The sequence below is a fragment of the Crotalus tigris genome, unplaced genomic scaffold (genome assembly GCF_016545835.1).
Source record: "Crotalus tigris isolate CLP2741 ecotype Arizona unplaced genomic scaffold, ASM1654583v1 scf7180000024383.4638030, whole genome shotgun sequence".
In the NCBI taxonomy this organism is placed as follows: Eukaryota; Metazoa; Chordata; class Lepidosauria; order Squamata; family Viperidae; genus Crotalus; species Crotalus tigris.
In genome coordinates, this window is record NW_024100553.1 from 4269931 (window position 1) to 4297727 (window position 27797).

Sequence of the window (27797 nt, forward strand, 5' to 3'; positions counted from 1 at the left end):
TGTGAATAAATTGCTGATTTTAATGAGACTGAAGCCCTAATCTTAAAGATTACATATTAGGAAGTTAAAATAGAAGGAAATCGCCCAGTTAGAGAAATCCTACCACCGTCATGTTTTAGACTATGATTTTAGCAAGCCACTCTGAGGTTTAGAACTTTTCCTTTCTCCTCAATTTACAGTATCAGATCAATAATAGAGCACTGTTGTGAAGACTGCAGCAAGAAAAGATGCCTAAAGTACTCTGAAAACTTGAATTTGTCATAAATGAGAAATGATCATGCTTATAAATACATTAAACAAGCAAAATTCATTAAGGAACACCTTAGAGATTCTGGATAAAAAAGAAAAGCTGCTGAAGTTTCTCTAACCATTTTGTCAGTAAAATGTCTCTCTAGGGTAAATTCAGCAAGGGGATCAGTGCTGGAGATTCTGTGGCCCTCTAGGTCATCATTTGCTACCATTGGCTGCACCTAGTGAAGGGCCACAGGTTTACCACTCTTCAGTCAATCTTTTTATGTACAGAGTTAAGCAACCTTAATAATATCCAAAATAAAATTTAAAGCTGGAACCATACGCATGCTGAGTCTTTCTTCCCAATGAATCTGCCTAAAAAGTAGAGATAATCAAAAATATGGTAGTGCAAGCACAGAAAAACAGATCTTACCTCTTGCTTTCCACCCGTACGAATCATTCCTCAAAATGAGATATTAAAGATGAAATTCAGGCTATTGGCTAGCCCAGAGGTTTAATTAGTAATATTTCTATACTTATCTTCTATTTAGTCAAGGAATTTTATGGAATCATGTCTGCATCAGGCTAAAACCAAGAGACCCTGAGGTCTAGTCCTGTCTCGGGCTCAAAACCAGCTGGATGATCTTGAGCCAGTCATTCCCTCTCAGCTCTAGGAAGCAAGTGCAAACCACTTCTGAAAAACCTTGCCAAGAAAATTGCTGATTCTTTGAGAATCAGACCCAGTTGGCAGAAGGAAAAAAAAAAGTTGGATACATGGGTACACACACACACACACACAAACACACAAAGCAAAGATTCAAAGGAGACAAACAAGATGATCCCTAACGTCAAATTAAAAGAATTTACCTACAACTTTTTAAACATTGGTGTGGAGGCTAAAGGTAGCTCTGAAAGACTTGCAGTGCTCAGTTTGGAAGTGATACAGGAGGAAGCCACTTTTTGCATATCCAATAAGTAGGTTTTAAAAATGCTAGTAAGTGTTCCTTAAAGGAAATCTGTGTCCTACCTAAAAGAGGAAGAACTGCATTGGATAAGAAAGTTACAAACCGGCAAATTTGGCAGATTAGTAAATTAGGTATATGAAGAAATTGAAAATTATTGTATTAATTCCGAATGTAGATAGTTAACATGCTTTCTGATGTCAGCTGCCTCAGATCTATTATCTTAAGACTGGCTACAAATTCAGTTATCATTGTGGGCTTTACTGGAGGAGGAACAAACCCTAATCAAACCTACTGTAAAAATTCCACCAGACATTTCTTCTATCACAGCACTGAATTCCCGCTATTTCAGTCTCAGGGGCACTACAAAACCTAGTACGCAGGCTTACTCTCTTTTGCTTTACTGCAAGGAGCTTCTTCTGGATGTAGAAAGTCATTCATTTTAGAATACCATTCTAAATTACCTCAGAATGAAAGTTGGAAGCCAGTGAATCAAAATGCTGATTTATTTTCTTTTTTTAAAAAATGTTTCATATAAAAAAAGGTGCAGTGGTTAAGGTGCTGGACTAGAACTGGGAAATAGTGAATTCTAATCTTCCTTTAGCTAGCTGGTGAGTCCTCTCAGCCAAATCTACCTAACAGTGTGGTTAAGGAAGAAGCATTATGGTATGTATAAATAATCCTCAATTTACAGCCACTCATTTAACAACTGTTAAAAAATATGACAGTGCTGGAAAAAGTGACTTACAAAAAGAGACATAAAATCAGGTATAACTCATTTAATAACACCATGCTTAGCAGTGAAAGTTCCGGTCCAAATTATTGTTAAGTCGAGGTATTTATGCCACACTAAGCACGCTAAAATAAAAGTGGGATATTTGTTTTTGAGGACGTTTTGTGTCTTTATTGCACAGATATAGATGAAAAGGCACAGGTTTGGCAATGACCAGCAAGTAATTCATGATCAGGGAGAGAAAGAAGAGATTAAAAATATCTTCCCACCACAATAGAAAATCCAAATAATTGTTACAATGTTTAATCATCTATCTATTCTTTTAAGCTGTCTATAAATGTGGTTCTGTAGCACCATAATGGTGTTGCTAAATCTATTTAGATTACAGGTAAAAAAAAATAATCAACTTTTTGAATCGGAAGTGAGAAATGATCAGGACTTCCTTTTTCCTAAAATACCTAAAAGCCAAAAAAAAAAAAAATCCCAAATATTTGGTTTCTAAAATGAAAAGTGTGTAGCTTGGCGGGGGAGGGGGGGAGTTTCAAAATGATCAGAAAGGATCATTTTTATAATTAGACTCTTTTGGGGGCAGAAGATGCAGAAAACACAGCATTTTGCAAAAGTCAAAAGAAAATTTCATTTCTGAATGGCAGATTTTGTCTCCATCAAAGATTTCAGAATTTCTTCACACATATAAAGAGCACGAGGGACATGGAAACAACCTGTAAAGAGAAAAAAAAAGAAAGGACTTATCTTCAAAATATTCAAAACTTCGTACACCTGGCCCCCTATCTGGTTTTTGTTATGTCCTCCAGAGCCCTTTTCATCATTACAGTGCTGCCAAAATCAACAAAACGTTACAATAAAAGTACTCCTGACCTATATGGCATTGGTCTCTTTGTTCTACAGGCTTACATTATAGTTTTATTGATTTCATGGTTTCTATGAAATTGGTTTCCTCTTCTGGGGAAATCAATATTGGTGGTGAATGGTGGTGAGTGGTGAATGGAATCCCATGAAGAGATCTGCCAGGCTAAGGTTGTGTCTTGTTGATGCCCAATCTACAAAGCAGGACACTTCCATAAAGGAAGCACAAACAGGGATAAGGAAATAAATTATGACATTAGATAATATCTGTAGCTCAGGGATGAACTGTGGAGTTCTTGGTGCTCTCCAAGAGTGGTTGTTTGCTTACAAACACTTCATTATTCTACTAGGTAACATCATCAGTACAAGTCTTGGTGCACACACACACACACACACACACACACACACACAAAATTTATATGCATTTGGACTATGTCTTATATATATTGCAGGAAAATGAGACGTACTCTTGCTTAATTACTTTTTGCATTCTATGGTTGAGCTCACAAGTTATTTTTATGGTTCTATAGTTAAGCTCACAAGTTATTTTATTTCTGCTGATTTCCCATTTACATAGCTACCTTTAGGATAAAGCCCCCTCCCCCTTATTATTTTTTATTTATTTTACCTTTAAATGGCCCTCCTTTGATTGTGAGAGCCACCTTGCCTTCCTGGCTCAGATACCCAAACCATTCTCCTGCTACCGGATCACGGAACTAAGGAAGAAGCAAACACGATAGCAATTATGCTAACATGGAACAACCAAAGAGCAGGACAGAGGTAGAGAACAGGATGTTGGACTAAGATAAAGGGGAACTAAAGTTCAGTGGATACTTAATGCAAGTAATCCTTGACTTACAACCATTTTTTTTAATGAGCCTATGAAATTACAATTGCATTGAAAAAAGTAACTTAGGACTGTTTTTCACACTTTTCACACTTACAAGCATTGTAGCATCCCCATGGTCACATAATCAAAATCTGGATGCTTGGCAACTGGCATTTATTTATGATGGTTGCAGTGTCCCGGGGTCATGTGATCGCCTTTTGTGATCTTCTGACCAGCAAAGTCAATGGGGAAGCCAGATTCAGTCAACAACCAATTACTAACTTAACAACTGCAGTGATTCACTTAACAACTGTGGCAAGAAAGTTCATAAAATGGGGCAAAATTCACAACAACTTTCTTGCTTAGCAACAGAAATTCTGGACTCAATTGAAGTCGTAAGTCAAGGACTACCATTATATTATCTAGGAACATTGTGAAAATAACAATTATTTCATGTAGGCTATCAATTCTGGATATATTAAAAGGGCACACAAGTAGGAGCCACACTTTCAAAAATGATTGTTCCTCCACTCTTGCACTCTATATCATAATTTTTATTATTTTGCATATACAGAAATGTTTGTTGTCTTTGTTTAACAGTGCAAGTCTAATGAGGAGACTAATAAACATCCAAATCTGATAGAGAGTAGACATCTTTGATCAAGTAATAATATTGCTGTGTTGCGAAAGGATTTGTTCTGTTACAAACAACAACAAGATAATGAACCATCATCCTGTTGTTGTCCCCAGTATCCATTTAGGAATCCTTCCAGAATTTATGAATACTAACCCTTCATGGTTCTTTGTGTTATGAGCAAGAAAGATATGGAAAAGCATGGAACAGCATTGTCTGTATCTGAAGGCTAGAGATAATTGAAGAAATTATGATAGGAATTGTCTAGCACAGGGCTTTTCAACTGGTGATACGCATACCACCTGTGGTACTTTGCCACATGGCAGGTGGTACGTGATTGCTAGCCAAGTGTAGCAGGGGATGGGAATGAGCCAAAGCGAGCCAAGCCTGAGGGAGAGGCAGCTACAGCTGCAGGACTGTCTGGGCTTGGCAGAAGCCCCAGGAGCTGGCAGGGCTCCAGCTGATTGGCGCTTCCGGAAGTAGCTTGGAGCTGGAGGTGAACTGAAAAAAGGGGGGGGATGAGGAGAGGTTATAAAAGAACGTGGTTTGGGTGGGAGAAGGGGGAAAAAGACATCAGGAAAGGTTTAATCCCTTTAAACAAATGTAATTAGTTTTACCCCCTTTAATTGAATCTGTGGCTTTTAGAAAGTTTTCTTTGAAGGTAAACAGGCTTAATTTAAAGCTAAAGCTTTTCCGCCGGAGCCTTTCAGTCATGAATTGCAACGTTGTGACATGTGACCTGCCTGAGGCAGCTTAAAGAGAAAAAAAATCAGAGTTTGTGTTTCTTTATTTTCTTGCTTTGCACTTGATTCCTGTGTCTTTAAGGGTACAGGGAAGGAATTGGAAAAGCTCAGAAAGGCCAACCAGCTAGCTCAGGAGACTACAAACTTAGCAACTTTAAGACGTGTAGACTTCAACTCCCAGAATTCCTCAACCAGCCATGAGGGCTGAGGAATTCTGGGAGTTGAAATCCACAAGTCATAAAAGTGCCAAGTTTGAATTCATCATACATTTGTCAGTGCAACAGGAAAGTGATTTAGCAAAGGAACAGCCACAGAAGAAATTAAAAGTGGTACTTTTTTCTTTTTTTCTACAGTTTGTAATATTTCATTAGATTATAGAACAAAATACAAAAATACAAAAGCAAATAGTAGGACACAGTGGGGAAGAAAAAGGGGGGAAAGTGAGGGGGAGAAGGGAAAAAGAACATATTTCCTCTGTTGCAGTAGAAGGAAGCATTAACATTGAACTTTTTTTACTTTTCCATAATATTATAAACTAGCCATTTCTATAAACAACAAATGAATCTAATCAGTAAAACCCAAAATTTCCCCCCCCCTTTTTTGACACCTTGCTAAGCATTGGTGGTACTCAAATATTGTCATGTCGTAAAAGTGGTACAATCTGTGAAAAGGTTGAAAAGCCCTGGTCTAGCACAGTCTGGAGGATTCCTAATAACTTCAAGGTCTATAGGAAACACATTTTAAGGCTCCTAGCAACAAAAATAATGGTGGTGAAAAATAAGCTATACTTATAGAAAAGCCAAAGCATTCAACTTCTATTTTGATTATGAAGCTGTGATGGTGAAAATGCTAGACTAGCACAGGAATTCAAATTCCCACTAGTAATGAAACCTCACTGAATTAACAATGGGCCATCTACTTTCTTTCAGCTCAATTGGACTGAAAGGAGGAATTGTTGTAGGGAAAAATGAGAGAAGAAAGTGTTTTGTGTGTTGCCAAAGAGCTCTGAAGGAAAGATGGTCTGGCTATACAGCTAAAAAAATTAAGAAATAACATCCCATTTTTATCAAATACATTAGGGTGTTGACGTTTTTCCAGATACTAAGCAAACAATCTATACTCATACAAAACCATATTTAGTCCATCAAGGCTAACATTGCTTATGAAACATTAATAGTAATTCTCCAAGGATTCATGAAGTTTTACTGCAGAGCATTTTCTATTTCTATCTCTATTTCCCCATCTCTTTTCTAACTAACTGAAATATACCTATCTCCAGGCTAAACAGATTCCATGATTCCCAACATTCAATCCTCAAAAGTACCTTAGCAAAGGTGTAATTGGCCACCTGGTGAAATAGCTCCAGAAGCTCTTGGTCTTGAGTTTCAGCAAAACCCATCAGAAATGCAACCATGGCCTCTGTGTGTGGCCACCAAAGTTTCATTCTCCACTCTAGCTGCAGAAAAGGGTGAAAGAAAAATAGAAAAAGGACTCTCTAATGTTTGAGGGGGTGGGGTGGGATCTTCAGCTTTGTGGTGAAAATAAGACTTTACAGTCCATACCTGAGTGGGGCAGAAACCATCAACATCTTGGAAGGCAAAGAGTCCCCCATGTTCAGGATCCCAGCCTGAATGGAATGGCTGTTTCATGAATTTGTCTACTGCCTGAGACTGGAGGCCTGGGTTGAGCTGGCGCATGGCACAACGGAGCAAGAACCAGCCAGCTTCAATTGCATGACCTTGGAATGAAAATGAACAGGAAGGAACAAACCAAATTATTCAGAACATCTAGCTCCTAATTACAGTCAATTCATAAATTAGTACTAGACAACCCGTGCCCCATTGGGTCATTTGTTTCAGAGATATTTCCTTACCTAAACTGAAAAACAGAAAGGCCAAAAGCAGGCAAAAAAACAGTAGGAGCAACATTCAACTTCCTGCCAGCTTCCCCATTGAGTTTGTTTGTGGGAATTTGATGGGGAATCTGATCAGAAATTTCCCTTCCTTCCTATCTTCCCTTCCCTTCTCTTTCCAGCAGGGAGATAAGTGGCGGCTGCTGAGTACGGGAGGGATTGTGAGATTGGCTGGGAAACTGTCAAGGAAAGTTGAAAATGAAGATCTCGTGACAGCAGCAGCCAGTAACACTGAAGCAGTCACAACTTTTCCAAATTTCATTCCCTTGGAAGACATTGGTCCTGAATTTTGGATACATTCTGTAATTTAGCCCATTTGAGGTACCTTGGTTCAAAATGGCCCTATGATGCACTGGTTTGCTGTTTCACATTAAAGATAAGCAGAAATATATCTTATGCCAATAATTATTATACTCCCGAAGGTCATGTTTTTAAAGAATATGAATCATTTCTTAAAATTTTGCATATATTAATTTTTTAAAAAAAATTGACTTGATGATGGTAATTATAGAGTAATGGTAAAAACAAACAACTCAGGCAGAGAAAAACTGCTGTATAAAAATCTCAGCACAAAGAAAAATATCTCTCCATGAAGCAATACCATTATAGGCAGCTCTGCTTTAGATTGAAAAAATATTACTTTTGATGGTCTCCATGTTAAAGAATTGCTTTATATGTAAACACTATATATAAAAGAATCCCCATCTAAAACCCCCGATGTTACTGGCAATTTATGAACAAATTGCTTGCAAATATAATTACATATGCATGACTATAAAAAAAACATAATCCTTCATTGTGTAAAATTTTACATGTATACATGCTTCAAAGGCTCTCATGTTTTCTCTTCCTATGTTTTGTTATGTTTAATTAAACAAAGAATTGAAGGTGATCAAAATTAAAACAGGTTCATATACATATAAAGAAAATTTTCTGGACTTCTGGTTTGCCGATGCGGCTGCCATGGATGTCTGGAAGGCGAGCTCCATCTTCCAGGTCCAGTTTTGCATCGCTGGGGGACACTGGAAAAGGTCAAAAGTTGCCCTGTAAGGGCGACCAGCAGATCCCTTCTTGATCGCGGGAGGGCAGTAGCCCTTCCGCTTGATCCGGGGCAGCCCTCCAAACCAGCGGATGAAAGACCGGCTATAGCAATATGGCTCGTCACTAGGCTGCAGACAGCCGAAGTCATACTTATCACCAGGCAATTTTAAAGCAGCGCAGACAAGCTACCTTTCTTAAATCCTAACTATTTTTTCCTGCATAAGCTGTTTAAAGTACTTTCCCCCCTGTGGAGAGGGAAGGGAGATTTTATCCCTCCCTCTAGAAACGGTGGCGACTGACTATCTAGGGGAGTTTAAAACATTGGAAGAATAACCTGATCCTAATTGGAATCTTATTTTTTAAAGTTTGTGGACTAAAAGATTTTCTATTCTTACTGAAGATCTAGGTTTTTATTTATAAAAAGAAACAAAGCTGAAAAGATTATAAAAACATTGGATTCAAAAGAAAACTTTAAATTAGGGGTGATATCTTGTGACTAAACCTGATATTATAATTTATTATTGCTTAAAAGAGACTTGGCCAGCAGCCCAGGCAATAAAGATTCATGTAACCTTGAGACATTAGCTGTGAGAAGCTCAGCTGTGTTCCATACTCAGGGATAAAATCTTTCTCTTGCATTCTCTGATTGTAAAGCTTTTAACTTAGTACTCCACTAAGAGAATATGGATGAAGATCAGGAACAGATTCTCTTTATGTTGAAAACAATTCACCAAACTATTCTAACAGCTACTGATGAAATAAGAAAAGAACAAGATGCCAGCCCAGAGATACGAACTCAAAACTTGACTACAATTATAAAAGTGGAACAATTAAATATTATGACAGAAGACTGAATTGATCAACAAACACAGTGAATGAAAAAACCAGAAAAGGGACTAACAATATGGAAAAGGGAAAAGACTTTCTACACAAATCAGAAGAAACCTGAGGATCAAGAAGAACAGATTGAAGAGAAGATACACAGTTCAGGACAATCATGTCAAAATGGAAAAATAGACGATTTGTTAGTCCTCTCAAAAAAATGGCAACCGGATGGTTCCTTTTACGACAAACAATACACATAACAATGCAGGGAGATTTATTTGATGATTCAAAAGCATGCACATAGAAGACGATTTGGCAAAGAAAGAAAGCTAGAATAAGACTGAAGAAAAGTGGAGTTTTGATTTACTAATGAAAATTAAAATAGAATATATTCAAATAGATGTGTATTTTGAATACTAGATATTGTTATGAGTGGAAATAAAGAAAACTTAGATCATTTAAAACTTGGAAGTAGAAATATTAACAGTTGAATTTGAACATTGATTTGCTTATAAAGGTTAAATGTAAAGGTAATTAAGATATATATAAGCTAAAAATTTATTGATGAATGTAATAAATATGTTCTTATTTAGCAGTAAAAAAATTATAAGCTTAAATATGAGATAGATATTAAGAGAAGAAGAGAGGAAGTATTAAATCTTGAAAAGAGAAATTTTGGTTATTAAATTCAAGATATTTGGAAAGTATTAGAAAATAAGAATATTATATTGTACTATTAATTGGTTGATGTAACATGATGAGAATTCAAATAGATAAGACGTGTATCCTGAATATTAGATCTTGTGATGAATTGTGATAAAGGGAATTGAGATTAATTAAAACTTGGAAGTTATAAATACTAAACATTAAATTTAAATACTAATGGGAAACTAAAAATTGGGGAAAACTAACCAGAACATTGTCTAAAAAGATTGATGTTAAAACAACTAGGATATGTATAAACAAAAATTACTGATAAATGCAAGAAAGTAATTTTCATCTAATCGATATAGTAAGAATTGTATTAATTTAAACACAAGACAGTGACTACTAAGGGGAAAAGAGAGGAAATATTTAATGTAATAGTCTGAGATCTCTACTAAAGATATTTCTACGTTATTGAATTATTGACCAACTCAGCCGCCACATTGCTTTTCAAATATTTAAATGCGAAATTAGAAAATCAATAAAAATTTTCAAAAAGAAAAAAAATTTCTTCAACCTTATGGATAATATGCATCTTCCTCAGTCTTGGGTCCTCTGCCAGAGGCCTGGGAGCTTGAGGGTTCTGGGTAGCATCTTAACTGTCCCTAGTACTGCATTTTTCTGGACAGAGAGCTCTGATGTCGTTCCTGGGATCTGTTGAAGCCACTCCCCAGTTTAGGAGTTACAGTCCAATGTACCCCTACCACAACTGGGACCACTTTGGCTTTTTATTTTTCACATCCTCTCTGATTCTTCCTTCAGGCCTGGTACTTCTCCAGCTTCTCACAGTCCTTCCTGATGTTGTTGTCACTTAGCACTGCAACATCTATCACTACCTTCTGATCCTTGTCTACTATGAGAATGTGTGTGTTTAATTTAATACAATTATATATACACTCTATATATATTTCAAATTAGAGAATGCAAAAGCATCCTGGCCTCAGAGTCACTTTTTACCAGGATTCTGCTGTCTTCCCAAACACCCTGGCAATTCCTTGCCATCTTCAGAAACATTCTCCAAAACTGCAGCACCATTCCTCTACAAGAAAATAAGATGGCTGGTAATGTATCAGAGGCGAGACAAACAGGTTTATGGAGAGAGAAGCTGGCCACACCCATTCCTTTACCTGAAGGTGACCGAGTATTCTTTGAGCAGACCAGTTGTCCAATTCCTTGAAGCGGCTTGCAGTCTCCCCATCTCCTTCTGACAGCTGATCCACCAAGTTGAGGAGCATCATGGGAATAGCCATAGAATCATGTGGGAGAGCACCTGCCAGCTGAGGACGACCCAATTCAGAGGGATCCTCTCTCACCCAGTGCACGATGGCTTCCATCATTGCAAGGGCCTCCCTCTGCCAATAGGAATACCATTATAACCACAGTTTTATCTTTCAAGTATAGATTTTCTATTCCTGAGTTCCTTTCTGCCCCCAGAGTAAACAAGAATTTAATTCTACAGGCATTGGATCAGATCTCATAGCATAAAGGTTGCTGAGCAGCATATGGTTTGAGTCTGCCTGGGCTCAGAACAACATTTATAGAGTTACCACATTTTATTAACTTCAGGATCTTTTTGTTTATATTGGGATGGTGGGACAACATCGGCATCTGCCCAGCTATTTCATCTATAGTAGAAATTAAATCCTGTAGCTTTTCTTGCAAACCACTACTTGTAAAGCCAAACATTATTCCTGCAAGACATCATTTCAGTCTTCTGACAGGCCATTTCCCTGTGGATATTCTTTCCTAGATTCTATCAGTAGAACCCATGTATCCATAGAGACCGGAAGACCATCTCTAACTACAGCATCATGAGGTAAAGCGGGCCTACTCAATTTATGCCGTTTTAACTATGTGCATTAGAGGTTGTGTCTGGTTTCAGGAAAGGACGGTAATCAAAGGGAAGGAGAATCAACAGGTTTGAAGACCACGTTATTCTCCAGCAGCCTTTCCCAATGTGGTTCTCTCCAGTTGTATTAGATTATAACTGATCCAATTTTCACCAGCCCCAACCAGAGACATGATCGCTAAAACCAGCCCAAGAGCGCTGGAGGGTGCCAAATGGGAAATAGTATTAAAAAAGTAACAGAAACTTTGATATTCAGCTCTCACAGTCTGACCTGGTAATGAGATTCCCCTGTAGCTCGACCAAGCTCATCCAACCCAAGAACATAGAAACACTCGCTAAAAATGGTACGCTGGATTTTCACAGGCCGGCCATCACGGGTCAGGACAAAGGCACATTTCTGGGAAGGTGGAGCCACTCGTGCATGTCTCAGCAGGAATTCCCCTCCTTGAGAAAAGAAAGGGAACTGGATTGTGGTATCTTACTTCTATTTCTTGCAGCTTGTGCCCAGAAAATGAGCTCAACCCATCCCTTCCCCTTTATATAAATGCATTTCTTATGAAGCTCTTCATAGAAAACCAGCATAGCAGGAAGGCCGAGAGAGTGAGCTGGAATCCAGAAATAGCTTTACAGTGAAAAACAGAGTGTCCTGTACAACTATATTACAACTCCACAGTTTACTTTTAGTTATTCTTATCCCACCTTTATTACTTCTACAAATAGCTCAAGGCCACAAACATATCCAACACATCTCCCTCCTCCTGTTTTCCCCGCAACGACAGCCTTGTGAAGTGGGTTGGGCTGAGAGAGAGTGGCTGAACCAAGGTCACCCAACTGGCTTTCATGGCTAAGGCGGGACTCCCCTGCTTTTTAGCCTGGTATGCCTACAGTTTGTCTACTCAAAACAGTTCAAATATAAAGATTTACCTTCAGGGTTTTTCCTTGGATTATTTAATGAATGTAAATACCAAGTGTTATTACTATCCAGTTTGTGATATTTCACAGAATCCCAGAATGTAGAGTTGAAAGGAAGCGCATGGACCATCTATTTCAGTGGTGGCGAACCTATGGCCCAGGTGCCAGAGGCAGCACTCAGAGCCCTCTCTGTGGGCATGTGTGCCGTTGCCCCAGTCCTAGGCCTTCATCTGGGTTTTATAAAACTTTTTCGCTTTAGGCCTCCGCCGCCGTGTGCAAAAAAAAAAAAAAAAAGGTTCAATCAATCAGCTAATTTCAACTTCTTGCGGAGAAAAAAAAGATCTTGCAAAGTTGGAATTGATTGGCTGAACTTTTTAGTCCTACCCAGTCTGCCGTTACCACCGCAGCCAAACCCAACCAATGGGCCACACCCACCCGGCACCCGCCAATGCGTAAGTGGGTTTTGGGTTGCAGTTTGGGCACTCGGTTTCTAAAAGGTTTGCCATCACTGATCTATTTCAATCTTCTGCAATGTGCAGAAAAACCAAGCAAACCATCCTTAAGAGGTGGCTATCCCACCTCTTCTTTAAAACCCCGAAAAGATGATGAACCCACAACCTGCTGTCAGGAAATTTTTTCCTATACATTTAAATGAAATCTAGTTTCAACCTATATGCAATATTTCTGGTCCTAGTGTCTCTGTGCCCATGGAAAATAGTTCTTGATCACTTTCCCTACAGTTTCCCCTTATGTGCCTACAATATCTTCCCTCATTTGTCTTTTCTACAGACTGAACATCCGTAGGACCTTTAGTCTGTCCTTATAGGACATGATCCTCAAATCAAAGTATCATTTTTGTTGTTCTCTTCTGAATCTTTTCTAACTTGTGAGTACCTATCTGGAAATACAGATACCCAAAATCATGTACAGCACTTCAGATCAGTTTTCACCAGTGCCAAGAAGAAAGGAATAATGACTTCATGCATCATTGATACATTCTTTTAATACAGCCCAGATTTGGATTCGTCTTTCTAGCAGTTATTGAAAGACAAATGAGATTTGTCTTTCTAGCAGCTATCTCACACTACTGAATAATGTTCAGATTACTGCTGATGGCCCTAGACCAAAGTCTTCTTCAGATGAAGTGTTTCCAATCCATAAATCCCCCATTTTGTATGTTTGTCCCTTAAACCCATCACTACTCCAAAGCATTAGATCTTCCAAGTTTATCTCCTCCTTCCTAACTGACTTAACCATCAGAGACTTCAACCCCTCACACAATTTGAAAACCTACCCTGAACAAGGCTTCTCAATTTGTTTAAAATCAATGAACAACATCTTTAATTTTCAAAGCATGTTGAATGTGGGCACATACTCAAAATAAGTGTCATAGTCAGCTTCAGAATACCTATTTACCAAAAAGCAAATGAGGGACTTTCTCATGTCATTAGGGTGGCACTTTGCATTGGAAAAATGTTAACTTTTCACTTTATTTTCATTAACTTATACTAAAATTGGTAGGTCGAGGAAAATTGTGTGTTCACCTGGAGCCCTAGGGTCTCATGCTGATAAGATAAAAACAAGCACAGCAAGGAAAGTTACCTGCTTTTGCTGCCTGTAGGAGTTCTGGACGCTGGAATCTTGGTACTTTTCGATACAACCGACTATACAGCCATACCTTGGAGGAAAAAGATTGCAGAAATCCAACTGAGTTCTCTGGTATGTGTCATGATCCACCACCTACCCAAATGTGGTAAAAAGGTTTCTTGCCAAAAGACGATCCTTTGGATCAGGGGTAGGCAACCTTGGCTCTTTTATGACTCGTGGACTTCAACTCCCAGAATTCCTTAGCCAGCCATTCCTGAGCCACCCATTCTGGGAGTTGAAGTCCACGAGTCATAAAAGAGCCAAGGTTGCCTACCCCTGCTTTGGATGAACAAGTAAACAGCTGGAACTGCAGCCCAACATGAGCAAAGTTTACAGGATTGCTCTCTACTCTCTCGTCTACCCTATGACATTTTTCCCTTCCAGGGTTAATGTCTGCCTTCTGCTTAGTGCTAAGAATAATGCCAGGATGTGCTTGTTCACAGTTATTCACTAACCAGCCCTGTATTTAACTTCCAAAGTAGAGATGGGGAACCTGTGACCGTCTAGATCAGGGGTGTCAAATTGCCGGCTTGCAGGCCGGTTGCATCATATGGAGGCCGCACCCACCCCAGCTCCAGCAATGCAAAAAAAGTCACAATACATCACGATACATCACGTGACGTGGCAAATTTGACACCTGTAGTCTAGATATTGCTAATTACATTGCTAATTACAATATCTTATTGGCTGAGGTTGTTGGAAGATGTAATTCATCAATATCTGGAGGGCTACCAGTTCTTTTCTCCTATTCTAAAAAAATATGTGAGAGCTCAAGACAGAAATATTGCATTAAAAAACATTTTCCTGAATATCAGTATTCCCATAATCTGCTAAACACCATACTCTGCTTTGTGTGCATCTTTTAAATCAAAATCTTAGGTTTACCCATGCCATCCAAGCCCACAACAGTTATCAACCTAGGTTTATGCAAATCAAAATGTATAATTTACAATAAGCATTTAAATTCAAAATTATGGCTGCTCCAGATTGAAAGAATGTGGAATATCTATAACTTTGGTTGTAAGAGCCACACACAATTAGAAGAAGTTGCAGATGCTTCTACTTTTTGGCTTAATCTATGAGGTGAATAATGGGAAAGGATTGGCAGAATCTCTCTGCATTTAAAGACAAGGAATTCCACATGTTTCAAATGTGAATCTTCTACCTTTTTTATTCCATCCCTTCTAAATGAATCATAAAGCCAGGATTCAACAAATTCCCAAGGCTCACATTTTCATGACTTGCACTAAGGAAGCTTGCCTGATTCATCAGTTGCCTCAGTTTACTTTCCCAACTTTCAATGGGGATAAAAACAGAAAATCTGAAAGTTACCTGTCGACCTTGTAGCCATACATACTTCAGATCATCATAAACCTTTCCAGTCTGGTCCAGACATGTAAAGAACCCTCTGGAAAAATAAAAGAGGCAGCAGCATTTAGAACCAGAAAGAAACTGAAAGTTTTCTTTAACTTGGTTTCCAGAAATATTGTACTACAACTCCCAGAATTCCTAGCCAGCAACTTAAATGTCTCTGAGAAAGAAAAGGAGGAACTAAACAGTGATTCCCAGAAACAGCATTAACAGCAATTAGCAATAATTTTTTAAACGAAGGCATCGGTAGCTAGCTTCTTCAAGAAGCAAAGAAAATAAGTTATCTTAGCAAATTTTGGATACTATTGAGAAGGAGAAAGAGCTGATCCACATATTATACTATGTCACCGTTTGCTTCTCCGTGTTTTGCTGAAGAAACTACCTTTAGTTATGTTCATTTAAAAAACACTAATCACAAGCAAAATATAAATTAAGCTTAGCGTGATGTGTGAATCCAACCACAGCCAGATAATACATCATAAAGATACATCAGATACATCATAAATCCAGAGTATGCTGGACATTAATGCCTATTATTCTCAAGTAAGAGAATACAAACCTACAATGGCTGGCCTATATGGGAAAAGGATCCCTTCGTCTTAAAAAGGTTTCTTTCTGCATTCGTTCGATTTTTAATAGTTTGCTTAAAAATAGCAGTAGCAAGCATATGGTTCCTATTCCTTTCAAGTATGCTTTTTAATAATTTAAGACTAGGTTATATTCGTATCACGCATGATCATCTGAACTACCGTTTACTCAACTCGTCTGCGAATTCACACGATACCCTGTATTCTAAACCAACCGTATCGGCTAGGCTCGCACTGCACACGAAACCTAAGAGCTGCATTTCACAGACCGAAGCTCACCCATATTCCTTATCATGGGAGTGCCGTAGCCAAAAATCCACCACCGAGTCCAGTTCTTCAGAGATCCGTTCCTGCCAGCTGTGCAGCGTCTTCTGCCAATCCATTTCTGCTACTTAGTCTAATTGAGCTCTGAGAAATCCAGAGATCTAACTATTGTTGCCGCTGATGAAGCAAATCCAGCCATCAGCACATTCTCGTATGCGACCCGTGCTTTTTTTTTTTTTTAAATCTAACCAATTAGTGAGTCGCTGATCATATGATTTGTCTGAGTCACCTGATCCTAGTCCGAAGGAGTGGGGGAAGAGTTGTTTTGGAGATTTTTTTTCCCCTAGAATCTTTTTTAACCCTAAAATTGCTGTGAATTGCTCCCGAGCCTAGCAGAATAATAACAAAAAAAATACAACAAGATAACCGCTATCTTTCACCTTTAATTCCCGGGCCCGCTGATGTATATAAAACTTTCCCTTCTAAAATCTACAGCACTGTTAGTGGATTCTTTGCGTATAGCATTTTAAAGCACTTCGGGAATCCGAATTAGTTGGGCAACTAATTACCCAACTCTGGGCATACAGACTAATCACAGAAGCAGCGATTTATTTAAGGCAGGGGCGGGCAATTAAGCTTTCTTCCACCGATTTATCGCCGGGATTCCTTGTGTGTAAATCAACAAGGCGTTTTCCACTTCGAATGATTTAGTAATGATGACAACCGGCGGCGATTTAAAATTAAAGATAGTGAAATTAAATTTAAATTAAGATAGTGAAATAAATAAATAAATAAATGTAATTAATTAATTAATTAATTTAAATTAAATAGTGAAAACAACAAAGATGGTCGAGAACCGGGAGTAGATTTGTGGATAGTATCTGCGCAGAGATCGCCCTGCCTCCCTCCCTTCTTGCCTTCCTGAATCTTTACGCAGCTGTGTTCCGCTGTGGGCTTGAGCTGCGCAGAAAAACAATGTATCGTATTCATCTGGAAAAAAAAAAAACAACAAAAAAACAGAAACCCTAGATTTAAACTGAGCCTAACCACTCCCAAGTAAATAGATAGATGACTAAGCAAATAATGTCTTGGCAGGCAGAATCCTCCCCCCCCACCACATACATTAAAAATGCAAGACAGTATTTTCCTTTGCATATAGTCATATGGAGTGCTAAAACATCTTCTATTCTTCCTTCTTGAGAAGACATACATGCATTTCTGACTCAGGATGGAAAATACATTTCCCATACCTGGTCTATATAATTCAAGCCACATCCCTTATATTTGCTCACTATTTAATACATAGCATAACATTTTAAAGGCATTTTAATTTATAAAACCTTTGGAAATCAATGAGAATAAACCCATCAATTGTCTCTTATCTAAATATAATCTTAAGTTCTTTGGGGCAGAGTTGGATCTCTTGTTCATTCTTACATTACTCAGTTGTAATGTAGTATATTGTCAGAGGAGAGTTCTAATGATTTAGAAAAGTCCCATATATTTCAAATGTTGTTGTTAATTGAAAAGTCGTGTCGACCCATCGCGACCCCATGGACAAAATTCCTCCAGGTCTTCCTGTCCTCTACCATCTTCTGGAGTCCATTTAAGTTCACACCCACTGCTTCAGTGACTCCATCCAGCCACCTCATTCTCTGTCGTCCCCTTCTTCTATTGCCCTCAATCTTTTTCAGCATTAGGCTCTTCTCCAGTGAGTCCTTCCTTCTCATTAGGTGGCCAAAGTATCTGAGTTTCAACTTCAGGATCTGGCCTTCTAAAGAGCAGTCGGGGTTGATCTCTTCTAGGACTGACCGGTATGAATGCCTTGCAGTCCAAGGGACTCGCAGGAGTCTTCTCCAGCACCAAATTTATGCTTGGGCATTTCTGTAGTAGAAAGAAAAGGCTTCAGTTTTAGCCTCCTAAATTGTTTCAAATTTTTTACAAGCATGATTCTATTGTAATGCTTATAACAGTCCTGCAAGGTAAGCTATTACAATTATTAAGATCAAGGGGATAGGGCAGATTGGGAAGGGCGAGGCAAGCCTATGAGCTGTGAAGGGAATTTGTTAAAGACATCTCATATAAATGCTTTCCTGTGGAACAGCCTTCACAGCAGCACCCCAGTTCAGAAAAAAGGAAGAATTTCATACAGGTGGTCCTTGACGTACAACCATAATTGAGCTCCAAATTTCTGTTGCTAAGCAAGACATTGTTAATTGAATTTTGCCTCATTTTACAACTTACCTTGCAACACTTAAGTGAATCATTGCAGTTGTTAAGTTAGTAACACAGTTGTTAAGTGAATCTGGTTTCCCCATTGACTACTTGTCAGAAGGTTGCAAAAGGTGATCAGATGACCCCAGGACAACTGTCATAAATATGAGTCATTTGCTAAGCATCTGAATTTTAATCACCTGACCCTTGGTATGCTACAATAGTCATAAGTGTGAAAAACACTCATGTCAGTTTTCAGTGTCATTGCAACTTTGAGTGGTCACTAAATGAACTGTTGTAAGTTGATGACTACCTGTACTGTATATTTGTCTCCATGTCCTTACCCCGTTCCTGGAAGTTAATACACACCAGTGAACTCAATTATTGGTTCAATGCTTTTCCTTGATAATCCAAATGAATGGCCCAAGGCAGTGATGGAAACCTTTTAAAGACCGAGTGCCCAAAGTACAACCCAAAACCCACTTATGCATCATCAGGTGCTGGGTGGGTGTGGCCCATGGGTGGGCATGGCTGCAGTGGTAACAGCAGACTGGGTGGGACTAAAAAGTTCAATCAATTCCAACTTTGCAAGATCTTTTTTTTTCCGTGAGAAGTTGAAACTGACTGATCAAACTTTTTTTTTTGTACATGGCAGTGGAGGCCTAAAGCGAAAAGGTTGTATAAAACCCAGCTGAAGGCCTAGGACTGGGGCGACGGCACAAGTGCCCAAAGAGAGGGCTCTGAGTGCCACCTCTGGCACCCGTGCCATAGGTTCGCCACCACTGGCCCAAGGCAATTACCTCCATTTGCACAAGGGCAGCCTAAGATTTTGCTGCCCTTGGCTTTAGGCATAATAGGAGACAACATCGATAGAACTGTAGACCTTCCTTCAGATCAAACAGCTTCATCCCATCTTTCACCACACCCCGATTTAGCAGTGTGGTTTTTATTCTCCAAGGGAAGGGGTTTTCAAACAAGTGACCAGTAGGCCGTCATTCCTGGCCCTCAAAATATGGTGAATGCCTGTCTCAGTTGGCCCAATGGTATACTACGTAGAACGCAGATTGGTTCCAAAAGAAAATAGTCTGCACTTACTCAGGAGCTATTTAAACCTTCTTCCCGCTCTCTCAGAGCTCCAAGAGTTAAGTCCTGATACCGAGGCCTGGAACACCTAGCAGACGGGAAGATCCAAGCGGGCTCCTCCTTTGGCCAATTGCTCCTTCCAAACTATCGGCTGCTGGGAGAAACGGGAATGTCCTTTTGCCGACGAAGGACAAAACCCGGGAATTTCGTCAGGGAGCCGCTGCTCAGCCTCGAGTCCCAGCAGCTGCAGGCGTGGCTGCTTGCGCGCGCTTGCAAGCACCTTATCTTGCTCCTGGGAGGAAACTGTGAGGAGCAACCTGCTTTGGCGCAGTACCTTCCCTCCCTCGCAGTTTGAGAAGCGAAAAGGCAGAGACGGGTGTCCTAGGAGTAAGAGAGCCACCATGGGGGGGGGGGAGTAATCCGATAAAAAGAAGAACGTCCGAAGTTTTCCTCTAGGCTACCGGTTTTTCGCTGCCGTCGAGAGACGGGCGACCGGATTCCGGGGGAAGCCACCTTTGGGCCAGATGATGTGGCAGCGCCTGAGCCCCCAACTTCTCTCTTTGCAGGTTCTGGCGGAGACGCCCCATGTTCAGACGTTCACACCTCAAAATCCTGCTTATTGGGAATTCAGGGTAAGCCACCGACAGCACGAAGCTTTTGGGGGGAGGGCGCGCCGACCTCACCCTCCCAGCCCCCCTTAGAAAGACAAAAGTCCGGGGAGAGCGCGCAGGAACGAGACGACCCAGGGTGTATTTGCCAAGTGGGTGTGTAGGCTGCAATAAAGGCACTTGCTAACTCTCAGGGAAATGGCAGCTCGGGGAAGGAAGAGGGACGCTGAGGTCACCTCCCTATCCGAAGTGGATCTAAAGACCGAGGGCTCTTTCTCCCTGACTTTAAGCACAGCCTGAACCTGTATGCAGTGTATGGCAAACTTTGTCTTCCATGTGCTCCTTACATTGTCTTCCTCCCATTCCCTATCCTAGCTGAGGCAGGTTAAAATAGACTTTCATCAGATTGTGCAAAACAGGGGTGCACCAATAATTCTGTCCATGGAATCAAATCTGCTCCAGAAACAAGCCTTTTGAATGGACAGAGGACAAAAAAGGCAAGACCCGCAGAAGAAAAATGAAGGAATGATCGGTTGCTGATGGAAGGACTGATAGCAGATGGTTGGTGATATCATCTACAACTAAGTTTCTGTGATCCCACTTTATATTCAACAACTCATCCCAGAGGATACAAATGCTTCATGTTATGACGAAGTTGAGAGCCAGTTTGGGTTAAGGCACCAGGCTAGAAACATGGAGACTGAGTTTTGGTCCTGCTTTAGTGGCCAACATTGTGGAAACCTTTTGGGAAAAGTGTACAGTAGAAATGCCACCTTTGGTTAAGTTTCCACCAATTTTTCTTCAAATTTCTTTATAACTGTAGCCTTGTTCACTTAATACTATTTTACATTGTTTTCTGGGCAACCAGTCAACTTTTTGCACCATTACTTTAAATTATGTTTTACAAGCTCACTAAATGAAAGAACACAAAAAAACCCAACCAACTTGATAGCGATCACATAACACTGACAAATGTCCTCCTCTCAGCTTCAATACATGACATTAATAACTGAATCCTACTGTGATCTGACTGGCTCATTGCCAAAACAAGATGACACCTGATTGGCTCTCTAAACACTCATGCTCATTGGCTACAATCAGATGAAGGAAAGCTACCTGGTATCAACCTAAGCAAGTTGTGCTTCATTTTTCTGGTTATTTGGCTATAACTTTTCATAGAATAAAGTACAGATAATTGAACAAACTTTGTTGCATTACATTCTTCATTAAATTATCTTTCCATTGATATATAATTTTATGGTACTACTCCCCCCAAAAAGTGGTGTTATTAGCCAGCAAACCTCAAAAATACACTTTTCCCAAAAGGTTTCCACGATTTTGGCCACTATTGTAGCTGGGTGAGTAGACTAGTCATTCTCTCTTAGCCAAACACACCTCATAGATTTGTTGTTGTGGGGGTAAATAGGAGGAAGAACTATTAGGTATGTTTGTCACCTGGAGTTATTTATAAAAAAATAAAATGGAGATAAATGAGGAAGGCGAGTGATAGGAAGATTGATGGGCCACTGGACATGCGCCATGCAGGGGAAGAAAGGAGCAAGGCAACCAACCTGGCATTATTCGCCCTTTGTATCCTTTCTGGAATAGGAGAGGAGCAACTAAAATGACCTCACCCGCAGTGCTCATGAGGACTCTTGTAGCATCCTTTCCAATGTATTAAAAGGCATAAATTTTTGTGAGCTACAGTTCACTTCATCAGATGCATAGTTAGACTCCTGTAGGATTTAAACTGGAATGAGGGAAGGAAATTAAAGGTAGATTATACAGATATAGGTGAGAGAAAATATAAGTATCTTATCAATTAACTGCTGCATTAGGTTAAAAGCTTTTGTATTTGTTGAAATTTTAGGAAATAGCCCCAAATCTTTTGATGTGAGCTTAGCAATCTCTTGCTCAATTTTTTTTAGAATGCTTGTAGTGAGATTTCCAATGAGTGTCCTGAGAGGCTGAAATAAATCATCTGTTACTTTGTTCATCAAAAGAATGAATGAACACAGCATGGCATCAGGACTCAAAGTTCTATTCATTCACTCTTTTGCAGAAAGTTTGCCCTGTGTGCTATTGGAGTTGTGGAATTGTGCCCCAATTGGCCCTCTGTCTAAATGGAGGGAGGAATCACATGAGATGTATATATTATGCTTGGCAATTCTTATCAGCCCATACAACGTGGCTACTTACCTGAAGTGATGAGAATATAGTTAAAAGCATATAGAGCCATGGTGGCGAACCTATGGCACGCGTGCCACAGGTGGCACGCAGAGCCCTCTCTGTGGGCATGCGTTCCCTTACCCCAGTCCTAGGCCTTCAGCTGGGTTTTATAAAATCTTTTCACTTTAGGCCTCCGCTGTTGTGTGCAAAAAAAAAAAAAAAAGGTTCAATCAATCAATTTCAACTTCTTGCAGGAAAAAAAAGATCTCGCGAAGTTGGAATTGATTAATTGAACTTTTTAGTCCAACCCAGTCTGCCGTTAACACTGCAGCCATGCCAACCCAACGGGCTACGCCCACCCAATTAGTCACACCAACCCAATGGGCCACACCAACCCAATGGGCCATGCCCACCTGGCACCTGACGATACATAAGTGGGTTTTGGGTTGCAGTTTGGGCACTCGGTCTCTAAAAGGTTCTCCATCACTGATATAGAGGGTATACCTTATTGGTGAAAACAGAGAGGTTTCAGTTTTTCATAAGATATATGACAGTGAAAGGGAAGTTTTTTCAGGAATACTAGTCTACAACTCTGCAGCAGTGCCAAATATTTTAAAAGATTCCATGAATTCCATCTGTTACACTGGTTGGCAAAATTAGGCACAAATTTGTTTCTCTTGTAATTCTACAGACCTATTAGCTTTGTTGTATAACCTTTAGCTCCATGCTCCTTTCTATCTTCTCCCATTTAAGATTTGAAATGATACTTCCTTCTCTTATAATCATTGAGCAGATACCCTTCAAAAAATGTTTTTGGTTTACTGCTTAGAAATTAAGTTGGCATGCTTCCTTGAAGCTGTGAGCTCAGCTTATGTAGGGTACACACTGCTCTTTGTCCAAACCAGTGTGTATTGTGTTTAAGCTCCCTAAGATTTTATTTTGGGAGGGTTGAGTTAAATTACATGCCTGTTTCTAGCAGTAGCAGAAAGTTATTCTGAAGAATGCCAAGAATCTGAAGGCCAGCTCAAATAGCTATGGTGATACTTTGGAGAGTTATGGCATCCCAGTGGAAGAGATACACAATTCATCATCATAAAAAAAAACCCTCAAATTTAATATATGTGCGCTGGGACTATAATACTCTGAATTATCAACAGTTCATGCTGGAAATCCTACCACTGTTTGAGAAAGCTTAAAGTGGAACGTGCTTACACATAATTATGTTCCTCTACTATAGGACTAGAATATAATAGTATATTGAGAGTGCAAGACTATAACTACTTATCTGTGACTAAAAGACTGATTTTAACTAAATTTACTTCCAAGAAGAATTAAATTTAAAATTTTACTAATCATAGAGACAAATAACTGGCTTGGATACTAAGATTCCTTGAAATCTTAATCAGTCTTCCTGTACTTAAACTACTTAAAGTGGCATTTAAAAATGAGTAGATTTCTGGAAAGAACTTATCTCAAAGAGCATTTCTAGCACAAAGATGCAATTGCTACTCCTACTGAAATAAATAGGGCTCCAGAAAATTTAAATTTGGCTGGACCATATCCCTCTTTTAGCAGAAAGTTTACAATATTGCTAAAAGAAGTATTGGTATATATTTGGTACTGTTCATCATGAAGGTATCACAATGTAACAAGAAAACATGGATGTATTATAAGACCTTTTGGTTTTGGTGGGACACGAAGAAATATAGTTAAATATAGTTATGTTTAATGCTTCATCTTCAGAGAAAGCAGTAGTAATTTTTTTTTAATTCTTAGATTTTTTTCTCAGGTGAAGTACGTTTTAAATAATTCGTAAATTAAAAAAAACCTCGCTTTTCAACTAAGCTTTCTGAATAGGATGGGTTTTCTTCTTCTGCATCCGATTTTACTATTGTAATTTGGCTGTTGCAATATTATTCAAATCTGTCTTAATAAACTAAAGAAATTCTTCTTTTTTCAGATAAGAGCTGTATTCTTTCTAAAACAGCGGCCCCCAACTTTTTGGGCAACAGGGACTGGTTCCGTAGAGGTTTTTCCGCAGACCGGAAGGGGTGTGGGGTTTCGCGTGCTGCCTGCATCTCGCAGATGGGGCTTCGCTTGTTTGTGCGGATGCATGTTGTGGCTCGGTTCCGGTCCACGGACCGGGGCTTGGGGACTCTTGATCTAAAACACTCCTGTAAAGAAATGTTGTTTGACAACCTGATTTAACACATTCTTACCTACATTTCATCAGACATTCCATCTACAAGTCTTCCCCAAATCATAGCCTTAAATCTTTGGGATTATGAAGTCATGCTGGCTGAGACTATGAGAAATCACGAGAAGTAGGTTGGGGAGGCTGCCCCCCTCCCCATTTTTTCAAGCTTCTATTTATAGTTACTCATTGCACTTGGAATCGAAATGTATGTATCTCCCTATTTTATCCCAACAGTTTTGTGAGGAAGGTTGGTTGAGAATAATTGGCTTAATGTTGCTCAGTGGTTAACTGGGAGTTTCTGTAAGTTCAGCAGGATATTCGGCCTTTCTCCCCACTGGACCTAGCTCAATGGGCCACAGTTCCTATGATCTCTCTTGAATCTTCACACAACAACAGCTTGGGAGTGTGATACCAACCAGTCATCTGTTGGTTAATGGGAGGATGGGTAATTGGTCTTCTCTCAGGATCTGATGCCAGTGTTTCCTTCTCCACAGGGTGGGCAAGTCTGCTCTGATGAACCAGTATGTTAACAACCGCTTCAGTAGCCGCTTCAGAGCCACCATTGGAGCAGACTTCCTCAGCAAAGAAGTACACATTGATGGCCGCACCCTGATAGTGCAGGTAGGCCTGATACGAGGTGGACTTCTGACTACCCTTCTGACACACATTGAGCCAACATCTGTGTTAATGTTCTCTTCCCACCATTGAATAAACTAACTTTGGTCATTACCAAGCCTATCCTTTGCACGAATCACTATATAGTCAAAAGAGGATTTTGTATACAACTCCTCACACACAAACAAGAGGGTATCAGCAAGCCAGATTAAATATCAAAAAATGACGGTAAGGGGTAAGAAGAAATGCAAGTAAAAAAACTCCCATAGTTTTTGGGGAGGGGGAAGGAACCCACAACAGCCCAGTAATTGATCAGATATTCACCGAGCTCACAATGGTGACTGTTGAACTGTGGATGGCAGAACATTTACAAGATAAAATAAAGCTCAACTTTCTTGTTGTTTTGTGAACTGGAAAGCTCCACATTAAATATTTTTGTGGACATATTCCACTTGTCTCAACTTGTAAGACAAAAAGAAATATGCTGTATGACTCTATGACTTTCATCAGAACAGGGATCACGTATATCATCAGAACAGACATCCATATTTTGTCAGATATCTCTAGCATACAACAGCTTCCTCCCTCTAGCATTGTTTTGCCATTAGAAATATTCTTCAGCCGCTAGATATATAGAAATAATAGTAAAAGTACTTGCTTCCTGCTTCATTTTCTTATTTCTACAGATATACGGTATAGCAGTCTCAAATAAGCAATAACCCAATTCTTAGAAACTTCAGCTTTAGTATGTAAACTAGCTTATGCTTAAACTGGCTGTGGCACATGGAAGTTATGATATACCGCCTCTGGAAGATGGGTCTAATAAAGTGCTTAAAGTAAGGACTTTATAGCTGTCGAGGCAAAGGAGGCAGTTCAAGCAAAGTTTTCATTGCATGTGTTGTGACCATTCTCTGAGCTAATATTAACAATTACCCCATGTCAGATTTTATCACTAAATATCAAAACTTGGAACTATAAACTAACATTTCACTCATTTTTAAAAATACAACATAAAGCTAAAGCACTCTACAAAGGCATAACGTTCCTAAACCAAATATATCATCAGCTAATTGTTTTGAGAAGGTCTAGCTTGACCTGACTAAGTGTAAAGGCCCTTTGGATGTCAAAAAAACCTTTTAATTCTGCATTAAAATGTTCATGGCAAAGAAATTGTAACTCATCCTGTAATGATGTACTTACTCATCTTGCCCATTTAAATTTCTCAGCACTTGAGTCAGACCTTTTCTCTCTCTCTCTCCCTGACTCAAGATCTGGGATACAGCTGGTACAGAAAGGTTCCATGCGCTGGGGACTGCCCTTTATCGGGGATCTGACTGCTGCCTGCTCGTCTTTGATGTCACATCTATCTACTCTTTTCAAGCCCTCGAGAAGTGGCACAAGCAGCTCTTGTTGCAGATTGAGCCAGAGGAAGAACCCACTTTTCCCATTGCCATCATTGGAAACAAGACTGACCTGGAGAATCGTGAGGTACACAGCAAACACACTGAGGATAAATTGCAACTACTGTACAAGAGCTCATGTAGCACCCAACTTGTGTGTGAAGGGGTGTTTTAAAGATTAGGGACTTTATATAGTGGTCCTACAGAGCCTTGAAGGAAGAATCTGGATAGGTTTTTGATGGCAGAGGCAGCAGAACCTGCAGGAGACGTTTTACATTTATAGGTTCCATTTCTAGTTTAGGGTTGCAGGAGTGGGAAGAGGGCAAAGTGTGAAGGTATCTTGTCTTTAAGCAGGTTTCTTCAGAGGAAGCTGAAATGTGGAGCAGGCTTCATGATGCTATCTACTTTGAAGCCAGTGCCAAGACAGCTGCCAATGTGCCGGAGGTGTTTGAGTGGGCCATACGGGCTGTACTGAAGAACGTAAGGAATGCATTTACTCCATTTCCAATGTTAAAAGCTTTATAGCATGGTTATTCTTTTTTTTTTTTTTTTATAAATCCTGGATAACCCAACAGTGTGCCATCAAAATACGCTAACAAAATTAATAAGTGAAACAGCTAAAGGCAGTGCCTCCAATAAGGATAACATTGGAGAAAAGAGAAAGCTTCCATCCCTCTTTAGGCTGAAAAAAAAAATATTATTAAATAATATGCTGCCTCCAGCCACAATAAGCGTTATCCCTGCTTTTAAGACTACACTCTTTGTGATAAGAAGCAATTCCTTTATCAGGGCAATGCTTTCCAGCAAGTTGCTCCATATCAGACCTCTTTTCTCACTTGTGCTGGTCACTTTGTTTCATTTCAGCGCAAGGTACCCGAAGAGCCACAACTCAACTCTGTTCACCTAGAGACCAGGCCGCCAGAAGGGACATACCGGGAAAGGTGTGGCTGCTGATAAGCCCAAATGCAGATGGGAAGATTTATTTTTCACTACAGATCTTTGACATGATGCATGAACAAGAACAGGAAGTTAGCCCATTGGGCAGTAACAAGATTTTGCCAACCCTGCAGCCTGTCACTTTGGTAGCTGGATCCCGTGATAAGATTTGTGGCCTTCTGGAAGAGAGATCCTTATAACTGAAGAACCTAGATTGGGTGTTGAATAGTCTTCATCCAAACATATGGAAATAAATCTCAATCTGAGACTTTTCAGTGACAGAAAACAGGCATTATCTAGTCCAGTGATGGCGAACCTTTTAGAGACCGAGTGCCCAAACTGCAATACAAAACCCACTTATGTATCATGGGGTGCCGGGTGAGCATGGCCCATCTGGTTGGTGTGGCCCTTTGGGTGGGCGTGGCTGTGGTGGTAATGGCAGGCTGGGTGGGACTAAAAAGTT

At 39.7% G+C, this 27797-nt stretch overlaps 2 protein-coding genes across 5 annotated transcripts; one reads left to right on the plus strand and one right to left on the minus strand.

Annotated features, from left to right (window-relative positions):
• LOC120301424 (renin binding protein) lies at nt 1–17126 on the minus strand. Of its 2 annotated transcripts, XM_039328648.1 has the most exons (10): nt 16128–17126; nt 15223–15298; nt 13846–13921; nt 11603–11775; nt 10610–10834; nt 10440–10521; nt 6562–6737; nt 6324–6455; nt 3422–3509; nt 1–2648 (listed from the first exon to the last, which is right to left on the minus strand). In XM_039328648.1, the coding sequence occupies exons 1-10, from the start codon at nt 16229–16231 to the stop codon at nt 2563–2565; spliced, it is 1218 nt and encodes a 405-aa protein (XP_039184582.1). In that variant the 5' UTR covers nt 16232–17126; the 3' UTR covers nt 1–2562. The 2 variants fall into 2 exon arrangements, with proteins under 2 accessions (XP_039184582.1, XP_039184583.1); XM_039328649.1 differs by lacking the exons at nt 13846–13921; nt 15223–15298; nt 16128–17126 and adding an exon at nt 12256–12502.
• LOC120301425 (ras-related protein Rab-7a-like) lies at nt 10869–27620 on the plus strand. 3 transcript variants are annotated; one of them, XM_039328650.1, is made up of 6 exons: nt 10869–11298; nt 19976–20041; nt 24878–25004; nt 26268–26486; nt 26750–26878; nt 27263–27620. In XM_039328650.1, exons 1-6 carry the CDS (start codon nt 11294–11296, stop codon nt 27350–27352), a joined length of 636 nt encoding a protein of 211 aa, XP_039184584.1. In that variant the 5' UTR covers nt 10869–11293; the 3' UTR covers nt 27353–27620. The 3 variants fall into 3 exon arrangements, with proteins under 3 accessions (XP_039184584.1, XP_039184585.1, XP_039184586.1); XM_039328651.1 differs by having other exon boundaries at nt 10882–11298; nt 26753–26878; XM_039328652.1 differs by lacking the exon at nt 10869–11298 and adding an exon at nt 19647–19796.
• Nucleotides 27621–27797: the final 177 nt, after the last annotated feature.